Here is a 20,161-nt window from a genome sequence, read left to right as displayed (position 1 = left end):
GGGTTTGCTAATTTACGTGTTAGTTTCTTGCTTTATGTTTTTTTTTCCTTTTTACATAAAAACCTTCTGGTTTTATACTTCAACTTCCGGGTTAGCCTGAAACGACGTCATCTGTGTGACATTACAAAGCGTCCCGCCTACATGCTTGGTATCATTGGACGTTAGAATTTCCTTTTTTCCCAGAGGATGATTTTCATTGGATCGTTTTGGTGTCATTCAGATTTTAGTCAACAAGATAGGGTGGATCATAACTGCCGGGATGGATGCGGGTAAGTCTCCCAAAAAACACTATTACTCTGCATTTTTATTTTTTTCTTAAAACTTTATCATTGTTGCATCTAATGAACCATAAACGACGTGCTGTAAAGGGTAACTCACGTCTCCACGTGGGTTGAAGCGGATGTCAGGTGTCGGTGTGAGAGATTTGAGCTGGTAGACTGGTGTTTCAGGCACAAACAGAACAGTTGGGACAGCGGATAGAGTCGATTTTCATTGCAAAACAACTGATGTGGCACTACTGGGGAGGGATTACTTTAACAACACTCTGTAATGCAAATAAATGCACTATGTAAGGTACAGAGTGATGATTTACTCATCCGTTTCAGGGTGTAAATACCCTAGACGCCCCTTAAACGGATGTTATGGAGTTCACAAAGAATTTACGATGAGAAATAATGTTTAAAAAAGTTAGTGTTGCTACTCTTTTACCTACCGATCACATTTTATACCTTTGATAACTCTTAGATATCTTTAGTGTAATACATTATTTATCACAGATGGGAACAAAAAAAATGCTTGCTCTTTTTATTCCACCACCCCACCTCTGAAATGCTCTGACACCACTAAGATTGAATTTATTGCTCTCCAAACAGCTACTCTTACCTATGACACGCTTCGATTTGGGGAGTTTGAGGATTTCCCAGAAACATCCGATCCTGTGTGGATTCTGGGCAAACAGTCCAATGCTCTGACAGGTAACTGATGAGGAATTAAACTGCATGCTGATGTGTTGATGTGGGATTCTAAGATGCTTGTCATTTCACAGAGAAAGATGAGATTCTGTCGGACATTACTTCACGCTTGTGGTTCACCTACAGAAAGAATTTCCAGGCAATCGGTGAGCGATGTGTACTAAACTAAACTACTGTGCGGTAGCAACGTACTGATCTGTGGAGCTTTGTTGTAAAGTCCAAGTTGTATTTCTGTTACAGGAGGAACCGGGCCTACATCTGACACGGGCTGGGGATGCATGCTGCGATGTGGACAGATGATCCTTGCTGAAGCGTTGCTTCGCAGACACTTGGGTCGTGGTGTGTTTTGTCTCCACTGTAAAAGACCTACACGTTTTTCTAGCACATCCAACAACACTAAAATAATGCCTGTGTGTGTGTTTGTTTTTTTTAGAGTGGAGATGGGTACAAGGTCAGCAGCCAAGAGAGGAGTATATACGCATCCTTAATTCGTTTATAGACAAGAAAGACAGCTACTACTCTATTCACCAGATAGGTAAAAGTTAGTCCTGTAATTACTTTGTGTGTTCTGTAATTACAGAGCAGTCAGTCTTTACATATCAAATGTATTATTTGAGGACCTTGCAGTTAGCTGTCTCTCTTAACTTTAGCTCAGATGGGAGTGGGAGAGGGCAAGTCCATAGGCCAGTGGTACGGCCCAAATACAGTGGCACAGGTACTCAAGTAAGTCATCCAGCCGATAATGATGCCCCATACAGAATTGTCACGTGAAACCCTGTTATTTTGTTTTGTGCAGCTAAATGTGTAGTAAACATGTCTTTATGTAGGAAACTTGCAGTGTTTGACAGATGGAGCCGATTGGCAGTTCATGTGGCCATGGACAACACTGTGATAATTGAGGAAATCAGTGAGTTGATATTAGTAAAATAAAAATGTTAAATATTTGATGTATGCAGACTTGAATATAATGAAAGACCTATAGTTTTGTTTTGTTTAGGCTTGTAGATCTTGTGCATTTTAATAGGTCTTAGTATATTTTTTAATTATAATTTAAATAACATTGCTACTTTTGGATTATGAGTACACCAATTGTTTGGAGTTTGTTTATTTGGAAAGGAGAAGCATTTATTTATCACATACTACAGCACAGATTTCTGCATAAAAAGCACGCATAAATCCTTGATCTAGAAGCTTTCTCCTTGTTCATCGATTCTTCCGAATGCACTTTAAAAATTGGTTTGTCCTTAAAGCTGGTACACTTTAATCGATTTACAGGTCACAGCATGAGGGATTTAGGATCAAGGCATCATTTAGTAATTTGTAAGAGAATGATCACATCATTGATTGTGTGTTTTTACTTTTTAGAGCGGTTGTGTATGCCATGGCTGGACTTTGAGCGCAGTGCAGACCCTCTAGAGATGAACGGGTATATGGAGGGGGCATGTGCCATGGCTTTTGATGATGCAGCTGTGTGGAAACCACTTGTTCTACTCATCCCCTTGCGCCTGGGACTCAGCGACATCAACGAGGCCTACATTGAGACTTTAAAGGTGAATAAGTGATTGCACTCACGCTGCAAAAAAAATTTTATTTATCCTTTTTATATTCTACAGTATTTGAAAAAGATGCTCTGGGGATTCAGATGTGTTGCTTTTTATATTTTATATCTGTCTCCACAGCAATGCTTTATGATGCCTCAGTCTTTAGGGGTCATTGGTGGGAAGCCAAACAGCGCTCATTACTTTATTGGCTTTGTTGGTAAGCATAAAAATGTTCATAACTGGGCATATGAATACTAGAGATATGAGGTGGTATCAAAAAGTTTCGAGACTAGCTCTGTTTACAAGAAAGTACTTTATTTATCTCTGTTTACACACTATCACCTTCAAAATAGTCCCCTTACACAGCAATGGCGTGCTCACAGCGTTCCTGCTGTCACAGTGGCGTGTCAGAACATCGACCTTTGAGCTGGACCTTCATCTTTGGGAAGAGAAACTCACGTGTGAGGAGAGCTCGGTGACTGGGTGCATTGTTGTCATAGAGCATTCAGATTTTCACGCGCCACACTTGAAATCGTAGATGTGGTCATTCACCTGGTCAGAATAGCACCGGTTTTGCAGCTCCTGATGTACACAGCACCATGTCTTTTGGCGCACTGACTTATGCAGGTCGATGCTCCCTGTGACTGTGCGTGCTGTCTGTGCTGTCATTTGTTGGTATGTTACAAAACTAGTCTCTAAACTGTTTGATACCCCCTTGTGTTTCAGTAGTGTTTTAACACACACTTGTTGACATCTGTTTACTTCATCACACTGGTCTAAGTCTAATTTTCAGCTCAAAGCAACAACATTGCAGCTAAGGTTCTAGTTGCCTTGTTAACCTTGTTTTGATAACCGTGTGCCTTGTTTGTTTGTTTGTTTGTTTGTTTGTTTTTCGATTTCTGACTGGAGAGATTTTGAGTTTTCTTGTAATTCACTTAAGAAAATGGAAGAAACAAGTACAACCCCAATTCTTAAAAAGTTGGGACACTGTGTAATTTGTGAATAAAAACAGAATACAATGATTTGCAAAACTCATTTACAATTGAACATAGAACATATCAAATGCACTATTATTTCTTGCTTTTTCCAGACTTTTTTTGCCCTGTTCCCAAATTCTTTGAGACATGCTACAGCAATCAAATTCAAAATTACCCTTTTTTTTTTTTTTTTTTTTTTTTTTTTGTTGCTTAAAATCGTACATTTCCTCAGTCTAAACATTTGCTATGTTTTCTATGTTCTATCATGAATAGAATATGAATTTATGAGATTTGCAAATCATTGCATCTATTTTTATTCGCATTTTACACAGAGTTCCAACTTTTTTTTTGAATGAGGATTGCATTAATAGCTAAATGTTAAGTTAAAATAGAGTAAACACATTTTAAATTGTTACAGTCGCTTTTCTCAGGCTCAGTTGTTTATTACTAAATCAATATTTTGCAAATATTAGTTAGGACAATGTTTTTTACTCAAAACTAATTGTATGCCAATAAAAATATCAATTCAGAGACCAAAATAAAACAGTAATTGGCGCAATACTTATTCTTTACGGTCTATTCACTCGATATTAGACATTAATAGACACAACATTTTTACATTTCATTTCTTGATACGTTATACAATAATGCCTTCTAGGTAGGAAGGGTCAAAACTACCTACCTAGACAACCTACCTACCAAACTCCCCTCAACTCTCCTACCTAACTCCCCTCAACTCTCCTACCTAACTCCCCTCAACTCTCCTACCTAACTCCCCTCAACTCTCCTACCTAACTCCCCTCAACTCTCCTACCTAACTCCCCTCAACTCTCCTACCTAACTCCCCTCAACTCTCCTACCTAACTCCCCTACCTAACTCCCCTCAACTCTCCTACCTAACTCCCCTACCTAACTCCCCTCAACTCTCCTACCTAACTCCCCTCAACTCCCTTACCTAACTCCCCTACCTAACTCCCCTCAACTCTCCTACCTAACTCCCCTACCTAACTCCCCTCAACTCTCCGACCTAACTCCCCTACCTAACTCCCCTCAACTCTCCGACCTAACTCCCCTACCTAACTCCCCTCAACTCTCCTACCTAACTCCCCTACCTAACTCCCCTCAACTCTCCTACCTAACTCCCCTACCTAACTCCCCTCAACTCTCCTACCTAACTCCCCTACCTAACTCCCCTACCTAACTCCCCTACCTAACTCCCCTACCTAACTCCCCTACCTAACTCCCCTACCTAACTCCCCTACCTAACTCCCCTACCTAACTCCCCTACCTAACTCCCCTACCCAACTCCCCTACCCAACTCCCCTACCCAACTCCCCTCAACTCCCCTACCTAACTCCCCTACCTAACTCCCCTACCTAACTCCCCTCAACTCTCCTACCTAACTCCCCTCAACTCTCACACCTAACTCCCTTTAAACTTGTATACAATTGAAATGCAGAACTTCAGCACTTGCCATTTCCAATTTGCTTTATGGCTGTACCTCACTCATACTGACCCCTGCAGGAGAGGAGCTCATCTACCTGGACCCCCATACAACTCAGCCAGCTGTGGAACCTTGTGAAAGCAGCGAGATTCAGGATGACTCCTATCACTGCCAACACCCGCCATGTCGCATGCACATCTGTGAGCTCGACCCGTCCATAGCTGTTGTGAGTAACTTTCCAATCGTTCTCTGTAATGGTGCATCTAGTTTTTCTTAGATTGATGTAAAATACATTTAATAGCTGTATTTGTATGGCAGCCCAGGAAAACCATTCACAAATTATGTTCTTCTTTATGAATTAAACTGAAATGTTTGTTTTTTTTTGTTGTTTTTTGTTGTTTTTTGTTCATGTATCTCAACGAGAAGTAAACTTATTTCAATTTAAAATCTGGCTGCTGAACTGTAAAGTGCAGGAGCATCAATGCAACATGACAGCCAGAATCTGATTACAAACTGAATGAATTTGATTTTAGTTTATCTCTGTTTTGCTCAGCTATCCAACAATTTAATTAAAGCTTGTGTTAGAAAAATCACATTTCATTATCATTAAAAGTTTATTTATTTTAGTAATTGAATACAAAAAGTGAAACTTGTATATTATATAGATTAATCACACACAGACTGATATATTTCAAGTGTTTCTTTCTTATAATTTTGATGATTATGGCTTATAGCTAATAAAAAATCCAAAATGTAGTATATCAGAAAATTAGAATATTGTGAAAAAGTTGGAGGGTGACACTGAATTTTGGATTTTCATTAGCTGTAAGTCATAATCATCAAAATGATAAGAAATAAACACTTGAAATATATCAGTCTGTGTGTGGTTAATCTATATATTGAGTTTCACTTTTTGTATTGAATTATTAAAATAAATAAACTTTTCAATGATATTCTAATTTATTGAGATGGACCTGTATTTCTGGACAGGCTGGCACTTTTTTTTCCACAACTTTTAAATTGTATGTTATAAGCAGAAAGTATGTTTTTATAATTATATATCAAAAGCACAAGCCACTGCACTCTTAGTGGAGGTCCGAAGTCCGAAAAAAATAGGGAAGGGCATCCAGCGTAAAACATGTGGCAAATTAAATATGCAGATCACGAATCAGAATTTCATACCGGTTCAGTCGAGGCCCGGGTTACCAACGACCGCCACAGGTATCGTTAGCCAACAGGGTACCGGTGTAAATTGAGCTTCTGTTGGCCGAAGAAGGAGAAGGAGAGGAGGAAGATGTCTACAGAGACAGCAGGAAAAGGAGAAGTGGAGGTTAGAGTGGGTACTTTAAATGTTCGTACTATGACTGGTAAAGGGAGAGAGGGAACTGATATAATGGAGAAGAGTAAGATAGATATGTTGTGTGTTCAGAAGACCAAGTGGAAAGGGAGTAAGGCCAGGAACATTGGAGGTGGGTTTAAACTGTTCTATCATGGTGTGGATTAAAGAGAAATGGTGTAGGGGTGATTCTGAAGGAAGAGTACAGTAAGAGTGTAGTGGAGGTGAAGAGAGTTTCTGATAGGGTGATGAACCTGAAGCTGGAAGTTGAAGGGATGATGATAACTGTCATCATTGCTTATGCTCCACAAGTGGGTTGTGAGATGGAGGAGAAGGAAAAATTCTGGAGTGAATTAGATGAAGTGGTAGATGGTGTACCTAGGAATGAAAGATTAGTGATTGGGGCAGACTTTAATGGGCATGTAGGTGAAGGGAACAGAGGTGGTGAGGCGGTGATTGGTAGGTATGGGCTTAAGAAGAGGAATGTGGAAGGACAGATAGTGGTACATTTTTTGCTAAAAGGATGGAAATGGCAGTGGTGAATATGTATTTTAAGAAGAAGGAGGATCACTGGGTGACATATAAGAGTGAAGGAAGATGCACACAGGTGGGCTATGTTCTATGTAGGAGATGCAACCTGAAAGAGATTGGAGACTAAGGTGTTGGCAGGGGACAGTGTAGTCAGACAGCATCGGATGGTGGTCTGTAGGATGGTTTTGGAGGTGAAGAAGAAAAGGAGGAGAGGAGGAGACAGGGGCTTGGTGGTGGTGAAGAGGTGCTGGATGATTGGGAAACTACTGCAGAAGTGATAAAGGAGACAGCTAGAAAAGTACTTGGTATGACATCTGAAAATAGAAAGGAAGACAAAGAGACGTGGTGGTGGAATGAGGAAGTGCAGGAGAGCATAATGAGAAAGAGGTTGGTGAAACAGAATTGGGATCGACAGAGTGATGAGAAAAGTAGGCAGGAGTACAAGGAGATGCAGCAGCAGGTAAAGAGGGATGTGGTGAAAGCAAAGGAAAAGGCATATGAGGAGTTGGATGGAGATGGAAATGTGTTGACTAGTGAGGGGAGTGTGTGAGAAGATGGAGGAAGTTTTTTCAGCAGCTGATAAATTAGGAAAATGAGAGAAGTATAGAGAAGGTCAGAAGGAATTGCATTGTGTGTTTGTGGATTTAGAGAAAGCGTACGACAGTGTGCCGAGAGAGAAGTTGTGGTATTGTATGAGGAAGTCAGTTGTGTCAGAGAAGTATGTGAGGGTGGTGCAGGACATGTATGAGGACAGTGTGACAGCAGTGAAGTGTGCAGTAGGAACCTCTGACTGGTTCAAAGTGGAGGTTGGACTGCATCAAGGATCGACTCTGAGCCCTTTCCTGTTTGCAGTGGTGATGGACAGGTCAGACAGGGGGTCTCCATGGACTATGGTGTTTGCGGATGATATTGTGATTTGTGGTGAGAGTAGGGAGCAGGTTGAGAAGAGCCTGGAGAGGTGGAGGTACATGCTGGAGAGAAGGGGAATGAAAGTCAGTAGGAGTAAGACAGAGTACATGTGTGTGAATGAGAGGGAGGGCAGTGGAGTGGTGCGGTTTCAGAAAGAAGAGGTGCAGAAGGTGGAGGAGTTCAGGTACCTGAACTCCTCCACGCTTTGGAGACAAGGTGAGGGAGGCGAGATTGAGATGGTTTGGACATGTGCAGAGGAGGGACATGGGGTATATTGGTAGGAGAATGCTGAGGATGGAGCCACCAGGAAGGAGGAAAGGAGGAGGTTTATGGATGTGGTTAGGGAAGACATGCAGGTAGTTGGTGACAAAGAAGAATAAGTAGAGGACAGGGGGTTTGGAGACGGATGATCCACTGTGGTGACCCCTAATGGGAGCAGCTGAAAGAAAGTAGTTTATTTTTATTGGATAAAAATATATTTCTTTAATTGGATGTTTTGCTTATTATAACTATATAAAACCCTAATTTAGGGTAATTATGTATAAAAGTGTATTTAGGTATACTTGGTTGTTTCTTTCTGTAAAAAACAAAACAAAAACAGCATTTAAGTATGAAAGGTGGAGCTATTTGTGTAAATCAACGTTTTTATTAAATTTTGCAAATGGCAAGTTAACAATCATGCTTAAAATCAATGTAAAATATAATACAACATTGTTTAAAAATATCCAGACATTTTGTTCAGTTGCAAAGATAAAAGCATCTCCAATGTATAATTAATACAATTTTGTATAATTAAATTAAATATACAAAAAAAGTGCAGTAAAGCCGCAGTAACTTATGTTTGAATAAAGATAAGTTTACTGTTATAGTAGACAAATGCTGTAACAGGAGAATAGAACTAAGAAACACAGTAAGTTAACAAGCTTAAACAAAAAAAAGGGAAAAATATGCATTGGTGTACAAATGCATAATCATCGGTTCGTACCGTTTTAAATGAATCCATCACTATGTAGTGAGCGAGCTGATCACACAACCTGATGCTGGTGAGTCATGTCAGTGAACAGATCCAGTGCGACTTTCCCGATAAACAGTTTACACAATAGCACTTCATTAAACTAACACCATTTTCACATGATGAGGATTATACAGTTTTTGCTCACCGTGCTGATGTTTCACCTTCTTCTGTGACACCATTGTGCTTTTATTTCACGTGCTCGTGCATCAGTACTTCCGTCCCACACAATCTTGGCTTTGCATAACTTGCAAGTCCTTTGTTGCGTTTAATATAAAATGTTTTCATGTCCTGGATTACTTGGGATGCACACTTTTTCCTGCCGCCGGTTGACCCTGTACTCTGCGCCATTTCGTGTTGTCTCCTATTAAATTCGTTGACAGTTGATTTCATCATCTAGTCAGTATTTGAACCAGTTAGCTTTGTGATACTAAACCTGATCCGATTTCTTGTTTCAGGGCTTCTTTTGTCCAACGGAGGACGACTTTGATGATTGGTGTACGCATATTCGAAAGGTGAATTCACATTATGTATTCAGGCTCAGTGTTGTTATTTTGGTGAGGCTGTCTGTTAATTAGCAGACTTTGTCATGTAGTTATCGAGCTGCAGAGGAGGTCTTCCCATGTTCGAACTTGTAGACAGTCAGCAATCACATCTAATCAGCACTGAAGCCATTAATCTCACTCCTGGTAAGCAGATGTATTTGTGGTCTTCCAGATGCAATCCCCACTGTGTTAATGTAAAATAAAGAACTGTAAAGAACCTGTTTTTAAAGAATAATGTAGCTTTATCGATTGGTTATGGTTATAAGTATCCTTTACAGATTTCTCCGACTTGGATCGGCTCGAGCGATTTTTTGACTCTGAAGATGAAGAGTTCGAGATCCTGTCCTTGTGAGTAAAGAATGATCTGTTCAGAATTCACAGCTCAGTGCTACACTTCCAGAGAGGAGTAGTACGACTGAAACAGGGCCTGTCTGGCATTTGGTGGCATTGTCACCTGTGTAAAACTCAGCTTCCTGCTACAGTGACTGCTCTCTGCACCATTATGAGTCCTGAGGTCGGAGATAATCATCACAGGCCCCGAGGAGTCACTATGTTCATATTAACAGTTATCGTGTATCCATTTCAAGTCTAACACTTTTTGTTATGAAGTGACTGTGCCTTTTTATGCACCTACACTAATGCGGATTTGCGGATCACTTTCGGTGGTCATCAGAAGCACGGCTGCTCAGAGTATGCTCATGACCCACACTGCTTCGATGTCTGTAGCGAACTGTAATTGAAAACCAAGACGTAAAAGTTACAGACCGAGTAGGCTAGCTTGTATAGTACAGTACATTTATTAATGTTATCTGTACACGAGTTCATTTTAAGATTTATTTATTTAATCAACTGTACACCAGATGGAAAAATACCAAATAAATGTTCATCCAAATATTAGGAATGCCTTTGCACTTGCAAAGTCATTGAGGTCTCTAATCTTACTATTATGGGACACATGAAAGAGTACAATTCCAGGAATCTCTCACACACACACACACACACACACACACACACACACACACACATACACGCACAAAAAAATGCGATTGACCAAAAAAAAAAAAAAAAGGAGAGGAAAATGACCAGATTGATATAAGCACCAGGAAGAATATAGTATCGTATAAAGGCACTTTTTACAACTGAGGTAAGCTAAAAAAAATTTTTAGCACACATCATGAAATTTGAGGTAGAGGACTACAATAGACACATCAGTTTTAATTCCCGTCAGCCTTGAACAAGAGTCTGAGGCTATAATGGACACAAGGTCACCCAAACCGCACACCTTAAATCACTCTTAATTGGCCAAGCCTCTGAAAGGATCACATTCTTGTACATTGCTGATTAGAGAGGAATCTGACGGGGTCTGCTGTTGTAGTGTACTGCAGGCTCTGATACGCATTCTGAGATGCTTTTCTGCTCACCATTGTGCTAAGGAGCGATCATTTGAGTTACTAAAGACATCAGGGACAGTTCAGACTAGTCTGGTTATTCTCTAATGATCTTCTGCTTGCAGACACTTCCCCCTTACAGAATGTCTTTCACATCACTTTGTGTAAACTCGAGACTTGAGATTTAAATAATTTGTAAAAAACTCAAAACATTACATCTGCCACCAACAATCAAGCCTCGCTCAAAGTCACTTTTTCTTTCTGATATTTTGATGTAAACATATGTAAAGCTCTGGGTATGTATCAGAATGATGTTTTACACTGCACACCTGCCACGTGATTGTATGATAAATCTCTGCTTTAATGATCATGTTTCGAATAATATGGAAAATCTGTGTACATAGTTAAATTGAGTATTATACTTTAATAAAAAGCAGAATTAAGAAGTGTTACTTCAAGAAAATGTCTGTGCACAGAATAAAAATGTTATATCCAAAGTGTTATCCTCGAATCTTTATTTCCAGAGTTCTCCAAGTGGCAGATTTTCTAATGCATTGATTGAGTTCTCGCACAGCACTTTAATATCATTGTGTACTGCTTCTATGCTTCTGGCTGCATCAATCACCTGAAAGGGGAAAAAAAAGACAACAGAATAAGAATATGTTCATTTCCTAGGCCTACGTACACTGAGGCAAGATGTATTAGCAGTCGTCATGTAAGGATTCGGACATATTTATCCTCCATTTTTTTCAAAACTGGACCAAAATGGACTTTTTTGTGCTCTTTGTATTATATATTTATTTTAAAAAGTGTGCTATCATTCGTCCCGGCAGAGCCTTAGGCTAAAATAGTATCCTAATACTGAACCCTAGTGAACCAGTCTGGATTATTACTGCTAAATGCTGTAAATGTACCCAGCATTCATTACACAACAACATAAGATTTTACCACATGTCTAAAGGGAAAGCCTACCAAGGCTACCAGAAGCCTGACTGTATTCTCTACAGCACCGGTCCGTGGGTCGTGGGTTTGTGCGGGCCGCACAGAAAGAATGTGTGTGTTTTATTTGGGAAAATTCTCGGATTCTCTCTGCCACATCTGTCTATGAGTCACTCTTAAAGCATGTCATGATGCCTCGGTCACATGTCTTACCTTCATCCGCTACCTTCCTAAAGGGGCTCCGGCCGCTAACACATAATACATTACCGCTAAATTCAAACCCCCAAGCGAGCAAAGTAAACAAATAACAACACAGTGGATTCACGTTTATTATTATATTTAGAAAATACCAGTTTTTATGCCGGTCGTATCATTTTATTTTGTTGTATTTATCCGCCACACCTTAAAGGCCGGTCTGTGGCGCAAAAAAATTGGGGACCACTGCTCTACAGAATACGTTTACTATTTTCTGAATCTGATCTCCAGAGCTCAAAGATTGCCTAAAGTCTCAACTCCACATGCAGCAGACAAAGAGCAAACTTGTAATTAGGGATGCACCGAATATTCGGCCACCGAAAATTTTCGGCCGAAAATGGCCCAAAGGTGCATTTTCGGTTTTCGGCCGAAAGACTTTGATCACCGAAAAAACGCGGCCGAAACAGTGTGTTGTGATGACGCAAACAGAAACCTCTGCCTGCACGTGCATGTCTAAAACAACATGTCTGCGGTGTGGACGTGTTTCAGTATATCTGAGAAAGACCCACGGATAGCGATTTGCAAAACATGTAATGCCAAAATTTCAAGAGGGGGTGCGTCTGCAAAAACTTTCTCCACGTCGGGTTTAATTTGAAATCCAAACATCCCGATCGCTATGCTGAATATGAGAGAAACGCAAACGCACAGAAAAGCAAAACCCCTCCGAGCACGCGCACTCCGTCTGTGGTGGAGGTTTTTAAAAAGGCAGGAAGTTTCCCAGGGATATTGTTGTATTGTTGTATCTTTAAACAGTTGCACTTGTTCTGAATGCACTTTGTTTTTATGAAAGAACATATTAATTTTACAACCTTTCAGTAGGCCAGAGGGCATGCACATTATTATTTAATGTACACATGAGTGCATTTAAGTTAAACATTTAGGACTAAATTTTAATTGATTTTATCCTGTGCATTTTTGCAATGTGCTATAAATAAATATTTTCATAATTTGTATTTGATTTATTCTTTGAAACTTTAATAATAATTTATGCAATTGAAATGCTTTGATTCTAGCAAGGTTAGTACACAGTCATAGCCATAAATACAATGGTAATAATAATTGGCATAATTTCTTTCGGTGTTTCTGTTTTCGGCCTTGCTTTCCTCCTTTTTCGGTTTCGGCCAAGAATTTTCATTTCGGTGCATCCCTACTTGTAATGTCTATAATAATAATAAAAATACATCCACTAAGAATTGTTTCATCTCATGAAGCAGTTTACCTTCCAGTTAACAGAGGTGTCCTTCATAAGTTGTTCGAACCTCTGTTGCACTGTACGCTGAAAGACGCTGGTCTCGTATCGCTCCGTTCCAAACTCTCCACGTTCAGCTGCGACGTTGGGGTTCAGCTGCAGGAACATCACAAGGTCTGGCTTTGGCAGGCCCACATCAGGCTGCTTGCACCACTCCAGAGTGAAGCCCTAAACACACATACAGTTTCATATACACCTCTTTAGTGATCAATGTAACCACAATAAATACAGGATCTAATGCGAGCTGAGGATTATGATGCTCACAGGTTTGGCACTTGTGAAAGCCACTCCAGAAAAAGCATAGCGATCCACCACCAGGGTGATGCCCTGGTCCAACTTCTTCTTTATTAGTGGCCTAAAAAGGTAGACAAAAGACAGGACAGTGAAAAGTAACAAAATTAATAAAAAAAAATTTGTGTTATGTAAAGATAGTAATTACTTATAATAACGAAGTAAGCGGAACTATGCGCTGAAGAAGGGGAATGAAAGTCAATAGGAGTAAGACAGAGTACGTGTGTGAACGAGAGGGAGGGCAGTGGAGTGATGCGGTTGCAGGGAAAAATGGTGGAGAAAGTGGAGGAGTTCAGGTACCTGGGATCAACAGTTCAAAGTAATGGAGAGTGTGTTAGAGAAGTGAAGAAAAGAGTGCAGGCAGGGTGGAGTGGGTGGAGAAAAGTGGCAGGAGTGATTTGTGATAGAAGAGTATCTGCAAGAGTGAAGGGGAAAGTTTATAGGACTGTGGTGAGACCTGCGATGTTGTATGGATACACCCGAGACAGTGGCATTGAGTAAAAGACAGGAGGTGGAGCTGGAGGTAGCAGAGCTGAAGATGTTGAGGTTTTTGTTAGGAGTGACGAGGATGGACAGAGTTTATTAGAAATGAGTTTATTAGAGGGACAGCGCATGTAGGACGTTTTGGTGACAAGGTGAGGGAGGCGAGATTGAGATGGTTTGGACATGTGCAGAGGAGGGACATTTGGTATATCGGTAAAAGAATGCTGAGGATGGAGCCACCAGGAAGGAGGAAACGAGGAAGACCAAGGAGGAGGTTTATGGATGTGGTAAGGAAAGACATGCAGGTAAGTTGGTGTGAAAGAGGCAGATGTAGAGGACAGGGGTACGGACACGGATGATCCGCTGTGGCGAGCCCTAATGGGAGCAGGCAAAGAAGACGACTTATAACGACGAAGTAAAGACACTGAACACAATGTTTTAATGCTTTAAATACACATATAATTAACGAATGCTTATTTCACATTCTACACAGTCTGCAATGGTTTAGAACAACTATATTGACCTAAACAGGGACAAACACATGGTGTACAGTTACAGGACAATATTTCAACAATGACTAGGTGTGATGTGGCCCAATGATTAGTTTAATATAACAACAAATCCCATAGGATTTTATTTCTCTTATACCACAGCAATAAAATGTATGACAGAACAATGTACATTAGAACTGTCCATAATCACATTAAATATTTGGAGGCGTTACTTTCTGTTAACAAAAAGCGATAACAACTGTTCCTAATCTTTTTAAATATTTCAATGATCAAGTTTGATCAGATGAACGGTTAAAGCTGTTATTTTTTTCTTTGTTTTGCGCCACCAAGTGGCAAAGCTATGCATTTTTTTTTTATTTGACCAAGCACTGAGCTCATAGATACGTCCACCAAGTTTGGTAAAGATACCTCATTTTGTTCATGAGTTATAGGCATTTTTTTTAAAGTGCCATTTGGGCGACCATTATTTATTTATTTTTTTTAATAATAATTGAAAAGCACTCCCCAGCAAACATTTATGAATTGAGTTGGCTATGAGCAGATGAAAAACATAGAAATACTTCGCAAAAGTCTCAGCATGCGATGATCAATCAAGTGATATGAAAATTGAAATCTCAATCATTTCATGATTTACAGCCATTTCAATAAAAATGGACCTGCCTATTTTGCACTTCCTTTTCACTGTTCAAAGTGTTGCCAAAACATTCAAAGTTATTTTGATAATTATTAATAGGCACTGACCAGTTGTTCAAAAAAATCGTGCAATACACATTCATTTATACACTTGAAAAACACAATATCGCCGCCCAGTGGCCGATGTCATTCAAAATTCTTACAAACTAATACACATTTTTTTTAAAAGATTATATTTTATATATATATATATATATATATATATATATATATATATATATATATATATACATACATACATACACACACACACACACACACACACACACACACACACACACACACACACACACACACACACACACACACACACACAATTTTTTTATTATTTTTTATTATTATTTTAGCGCCCCCCTTTGGCCAACTGGGGTGATTCTTTGTCAAACCCTCCCCGAATTCACCTAAACTATCTGGCCAAGTTTCAAGTCTCTAGGCCTTACGATTTGGTCTGCACGATCAGTTTTAGGGCATAATAATAATAATAATAATAATAATAATAATAATAATAATAATAATAATAATCTCTACAATAACTAAGGTTTCAGAATTTCATGGTTAAACCCCTAAAAATCTCCACAATAACAATAGGGTTTCATTTTATGCTTGAACCACTATTTAGTTAGAAACTAGTTCCAATGAATGGAGGTGACATCAGTTGTCTTCTTATGAACGACCTGTTTGTCATTGAGTCAGTGTTGCTGAGGCAAAGTAGCCCTTCATTACCAAACACTATGTAACTGAATAAGGATACAATCATGGGTCATTCACAAACTGTTAAACATTAAACTGTTGGTTACTTAAAAACTAACCTTCATCTGTGAGATCGCAGGGAAATGGGGGTAAAGATTTAATCTGTTAACTGGTTGCAGGTCAGATTTATTGTGTGACTCTGTCAGAGATAAGCGGTCGCTATTAAACAATGTTTACTTAATCAGCTGATTCAGTGTAATGGTGAAGGGATCAAATAGGCCAATTGATGGGAGGTTCGCAAATAAATGTCACAGTAATTGTTACAGTATTTTTTTTGTATTTTTAAAATACAAAAATACAGTAGATTATTTTGATACATACTGTGACTGCTGTATTTTGTAGTTTAATTTGATACACTTAAAGTTTAGGTCTTTGGTATTTTAACTTTAAAATACATTTTAATGCATCTTTGCCCACTTGCTTACTGACATACACAAGACTCCTTCCATAAATGCTAGTTTATTAACATCAGAGCTGCTGATACAGAGAATTAATCAACACCGGACTTATCAGAATCTTGGACGCGTCAATGCTGTTATGTGTTACTACAATTATCAATGTAAATCATGATTTGAAGTAAAACCACTATAAGGTGCAATACAGTACATAATTAGGACCAAAACAACTCCTCGTTTAATTCAAATACAAAAAAAAATCCATTGAGGCAAATTATTTGTTTTCTGTACGTGTTTTTTATTTAGTTGTTGCATTTTGGGTTGCAAGCTCGTTCCCAGAATGAATTACACTCTCAAGCCGAGGTACCACTGTATTTAGTGGTGCTTGAAAAGTTACAACCTTCTTCCGGACCAAACTTTTTTGCCCCAGCCATTTTCGGTCACATTTTTTCCCCATAGAAAATGAATAGGGCAGAAAACACGTATGCCATATCTCGGCCCTCGGGCGTCCGACATGCACATATGGTATAATCACTTGTGTAAGGTACGGAGTGAGTCGCAACCATATGCCCCTTAAACCCAAGACCAGCTCGGAATTCTGGAAATTGTGACATTCCCGCCCTATAGAAAATTAATGGGGAATCCGACCCACCACAGTTCGGCCAGCCCCCCCACGCTCGTTTGACATATCCATTTGTCCGGAGTGGCAAGCAGATCACATACACCCCACATTCATTGATAACCCCGGAAACGATGGTTAAGGGGCGATTAATTACCCCATAGAAAATGAATAGGGCAAAAAACTTGTGTCATAGCTCGGCCCTCGACCATCCGACATGCACATATGGCATTTTTCGATGACATATCCACTCGTCCGGAGTGGTAAGCAGATCTCGCCCATATTCCCCGTTCTTATTTATACCCCCGGTAACAATAGGTAAGGGGCAATTAATCACCCCACAGGAAATGGATGGGGAAGAAAACTCGAGCATCCGACATGCACATATGGCATATTCACTCGTAGGGGGGACGGAGTGGGTCGCAACCAAATGCCCTTCGAACCCCAGACCTGATTGGAACTCTGTGAAATTTCTGAGCCCATAGAAAATGAATGGGAAATCCGACACCCCACTGTTGGGCCCGCATTCGCCCCACACGCTCGTACCCATGGGCATAAATCCCGGGAGGGACAGAGGGTAGAGTGGGATGGAGGCTGATTACAATTTAATCTAGCGTACCAGTGTAGATCTCGTCGTTGATAAAAATTCAAAGCACTTTTGTACGTCGCTCTGGACAACGGCGTCTGCTAAATGCCGTTAATGTCTTTTCTACAATATCGGAAGGATTCGGCAATGTTTATCCACACAGGCTGCTCTCATGTGCTTGTTCAGACTCTTGTTATTTTTAGACTAGACTAATGCAGCTCTGCTGGCAGGTCTACCTCTGACTGCAAATCCGATGCAAATGATCTAAAATGCAACTCTGTGACTGAGGTCTCAGACACCACACCACTGCTGTGCTTCCTCCACTGGCTTCCGGTAGCTGCATGCATCGGATTCAAAACACTGAAATGGACCAGTACCCTTGGATATATTAAATGATTTGTTTATAACAAACTAATAATTGGTCTGTATCACGTCTTTATTTTTTCTTTTTCTCCTGTAACGCTACACTATGTTTTTCCGTGCTTAGATTAACACAGTTGTTCTATACTATTGTAGAGAAGAAATCGACATGAGCAGATCACAATAGCAACATGTGAAGGAAACGGTTGATTGCCCATGGTCAATTGTATTGCTTAATTGGGTGTTACAGTTGATGAGGGCCTTTGGAAAGAGACCTTTGGTGTTGTATTATAATTTACATTAAATTTTACTTAAAATCACAATTTACATAAATGTAAATTGGGATTTAAATTATGGAAAAATTTAATTATGTAAATTGTGATTTTGTTTGTGGATCTTTTTATGCAAACACAGGTCCAGGCTGGTGATCATTGGTCTATGCCAGTATGAGACAGACAGAGATGTTTGAGATTGACTTACACCATCTCCCAGCGGTTTGCAGAAAACAGCAGGTGTACAGTGTGGTCCTCCAGATTGTTTTTTTCCTCCAGGTAGCAACTGATCAGTTGCCCAATCTGTGTTGTTCTGTCTGTGTGAACATACAATACACACAGAATACATTCATCAACTTTGATGCATGTAATGCAGGTAATACATTAAGCAACTTCCCGCAGGCCATTCGGAGTTTGAACCAGTAAACACCCAGGATCTAAAAGCTAGTCCACTCTCTCCATCTTTAAACTCTGGACTGTCACTTTAACTGTGGACTTGCACAGCACAGTGCACTTTATACCACACCACACCACGGCCACTTTAGGGACAATCACATCAACCACCTTGTGTGATTACTGTTTACTGTACATCAGCATACCTTGTATCCATTAGCATACCTTGTATATACATTTTATCCTTATATATATCTTTATATATTTTATATTTTACATAGTTTATACTCTTTATTTATCTGCCTTCTTTTTTCTTTGTTTTATTTTTCTCCCCATCCTATTCCCTCATGCTGGACAGTTGTATAAAGCATTTCACTGCATGTCGAACTCTGTATTTATGTGACAAATAAAACATTTGATTGATTGATTGATTGATTATGGATCGTTGTGCATTTATCTGATCAGCCAATCACGTGGCAACAATAAAAACTCATTTAGCTCAACAGCACCAGACAAATCTGAAAGAAAATCTCTTTCAGTCTTTATAATAGTTTAGTAATAGTTTAGTATGACTATGATACTCATATTGTTGTGGTAACAGGAGAGGAAATTAGATGTTCTTAATACAAACATCCGGCGATTTGTCAGAAGACTGCCATTCCATAAACTACCTCACTTGCACAAAAGAATATGTAAAACAAATTATCTTGAAAATGATAAGTGCCATTCTCTTAATTGGTTTTATGTAAATGTGGGGTGAAAAACTGGACATGGTAATACCGGGAAATCGCATCATCTCAGCTGGTCTCCCACTCTGCTGCAGAGCATGCACAAGCTGCTTACACTGCGTCGTTTTTCCGGCTTTATCCACTCCCTCTAACACAATCAAAGCACCTCTTCGGCAAGACATTGCTTTAGAAAAGTAAAAAAAAAAAAAAAAAAATGGTTTCTAATGCAATAAACAGTAAAACAAAAACAGCGACAAATCCTCTCGCCTTTCCGCTCAAACACACTTCGCGCCCGCTGATAAAATTAGTCATTTCCGGTTACAAAATAGCGGTACCTTTTAAACAAAAAATTTAAATTACAACCCCAAAAATTGTTTTATATATATATATATATATATATATATATATATATATATATATATATATATATATATATATATATATATATATATATATATATATATATATATATAATAACAGATTTCCCAGAAAAAAACAGCAATAATATTATTATATAATATTATCATATTATTATATTATTATATTACAATATTATGTAAAAAAAAGATAAAAAAATATTATATAAAAAAATTTAAATTACAATATTATTACAATATTGTAATAATATTTTAATTTAATTTTTTTTACATGTTTTTTTTTTTTTTTTTTTACATAATATTGTAATATAATAATATAAAATGATACAACATCGCAGGTCTCACCACAGTCCTATAAACTTTCCCCTTCACTCTTGCAGATACTCTTCTATCACAAATCACTCCTGCCACTCTTCTCCACCCACTCCACCTTGCCTGCACTCTTTCCTTTACTTCTCTAACACACTCTTCAGTACTTTGCACTGTTGACCCCAGGTACCTGAACTCCTCCACCTTCTTCACCTCTTCTCCCTGCAAATGCACCCCTCCACTTCCCTCCCTCTCATCTGACTTTCATTTCCCTTCTCTCAAGCACGTACCTCCAC

General features: G+C 39.1%; 2 protein-coding genes across 3 annotated transcripts; one reads left to right on the top strand and one right to left on the bottom strand.

The window, feature by feature from the left end:
* The first annotated feature begins 122 nt into the window (after positions 1–122).
* atg4b (autophagy related 4B, cysteine peptidase) lies at positions 123–11,151 on the top strand. Of its 2 annotated transcripts, none has more exons than XM_083569805.1 (13): positions 123–269; positions 873–974; positions 1,046–1,117; positions 1,212–1,310; positions 1,405–1,506; positions 1,622–1,694; positions 1,799–1,878; positions 2,337–2,521; positions 2,651–2,729; positions 5,014–5,159; positions 9,180–9,236; positions 9,317–9,410; positions 9,545–11,151. In XM_083569805.1, exons 1-13 carry the CDS (start codon positions 260–262, stop codon positions 9,616–9,618), a joined length of 1,173 nt encoding a protein of 390 aa, XP_083425931.1. In that variant the 5' UTR covers positions 123–259; the 3' UTR covers positions 9,619–11,151. The 2 variants fall into 2 exon arrangements, with proteins under 2 accessions (XP_083425931.1, XP_083425930.1); XM_083569804.1 differs by having other exon boundaries at positions 9,533–10,257.
* On the bottom strand, positions 3,551–19,499 carry dtymk (deoxythymidylate kinase (thymidylate kinase)). The gene is made up of 7 exons (XM_083570054.1): positions 19,232–19,499; positions 18,267–18,375; positions 13,362–13,452; positions 13,068–13,265; positions 8,147–11,279; positions 4,889–5,667; positions 3,551–4,171 (listed from the first exon to the last, which is right to left on the bottom strand). Exons 1-5 carry the CDS (start codon positions 19,359–19,361, stop codon positions 11,169–11,171), a joined length of 639 nt encoding a protein of 212 aa, XP_083426180.1. The 5' UTR covers positions 19,362–19,499; the 3' UTR covers positions 3,551–4,171; positions 4,889–5,667; positions 8,147–11,168.
* Positions 19,500–20,161: the final 662 nt, after the last annotated feature.

Source organism: Silurus aristotelis (assembly GCF_946808225.1).
Source record: "Silurus aristotelis genome assembly, chromosome: 2".
NCBI lineage: Eukaryota > Metazoa > Chordata > Actinopteri > Siluriformes > Siluridae > Silurus > Silurus aristotelis.
This window is presented reverse-complemented; position numbering and strand designations above follow the sequence as displayed.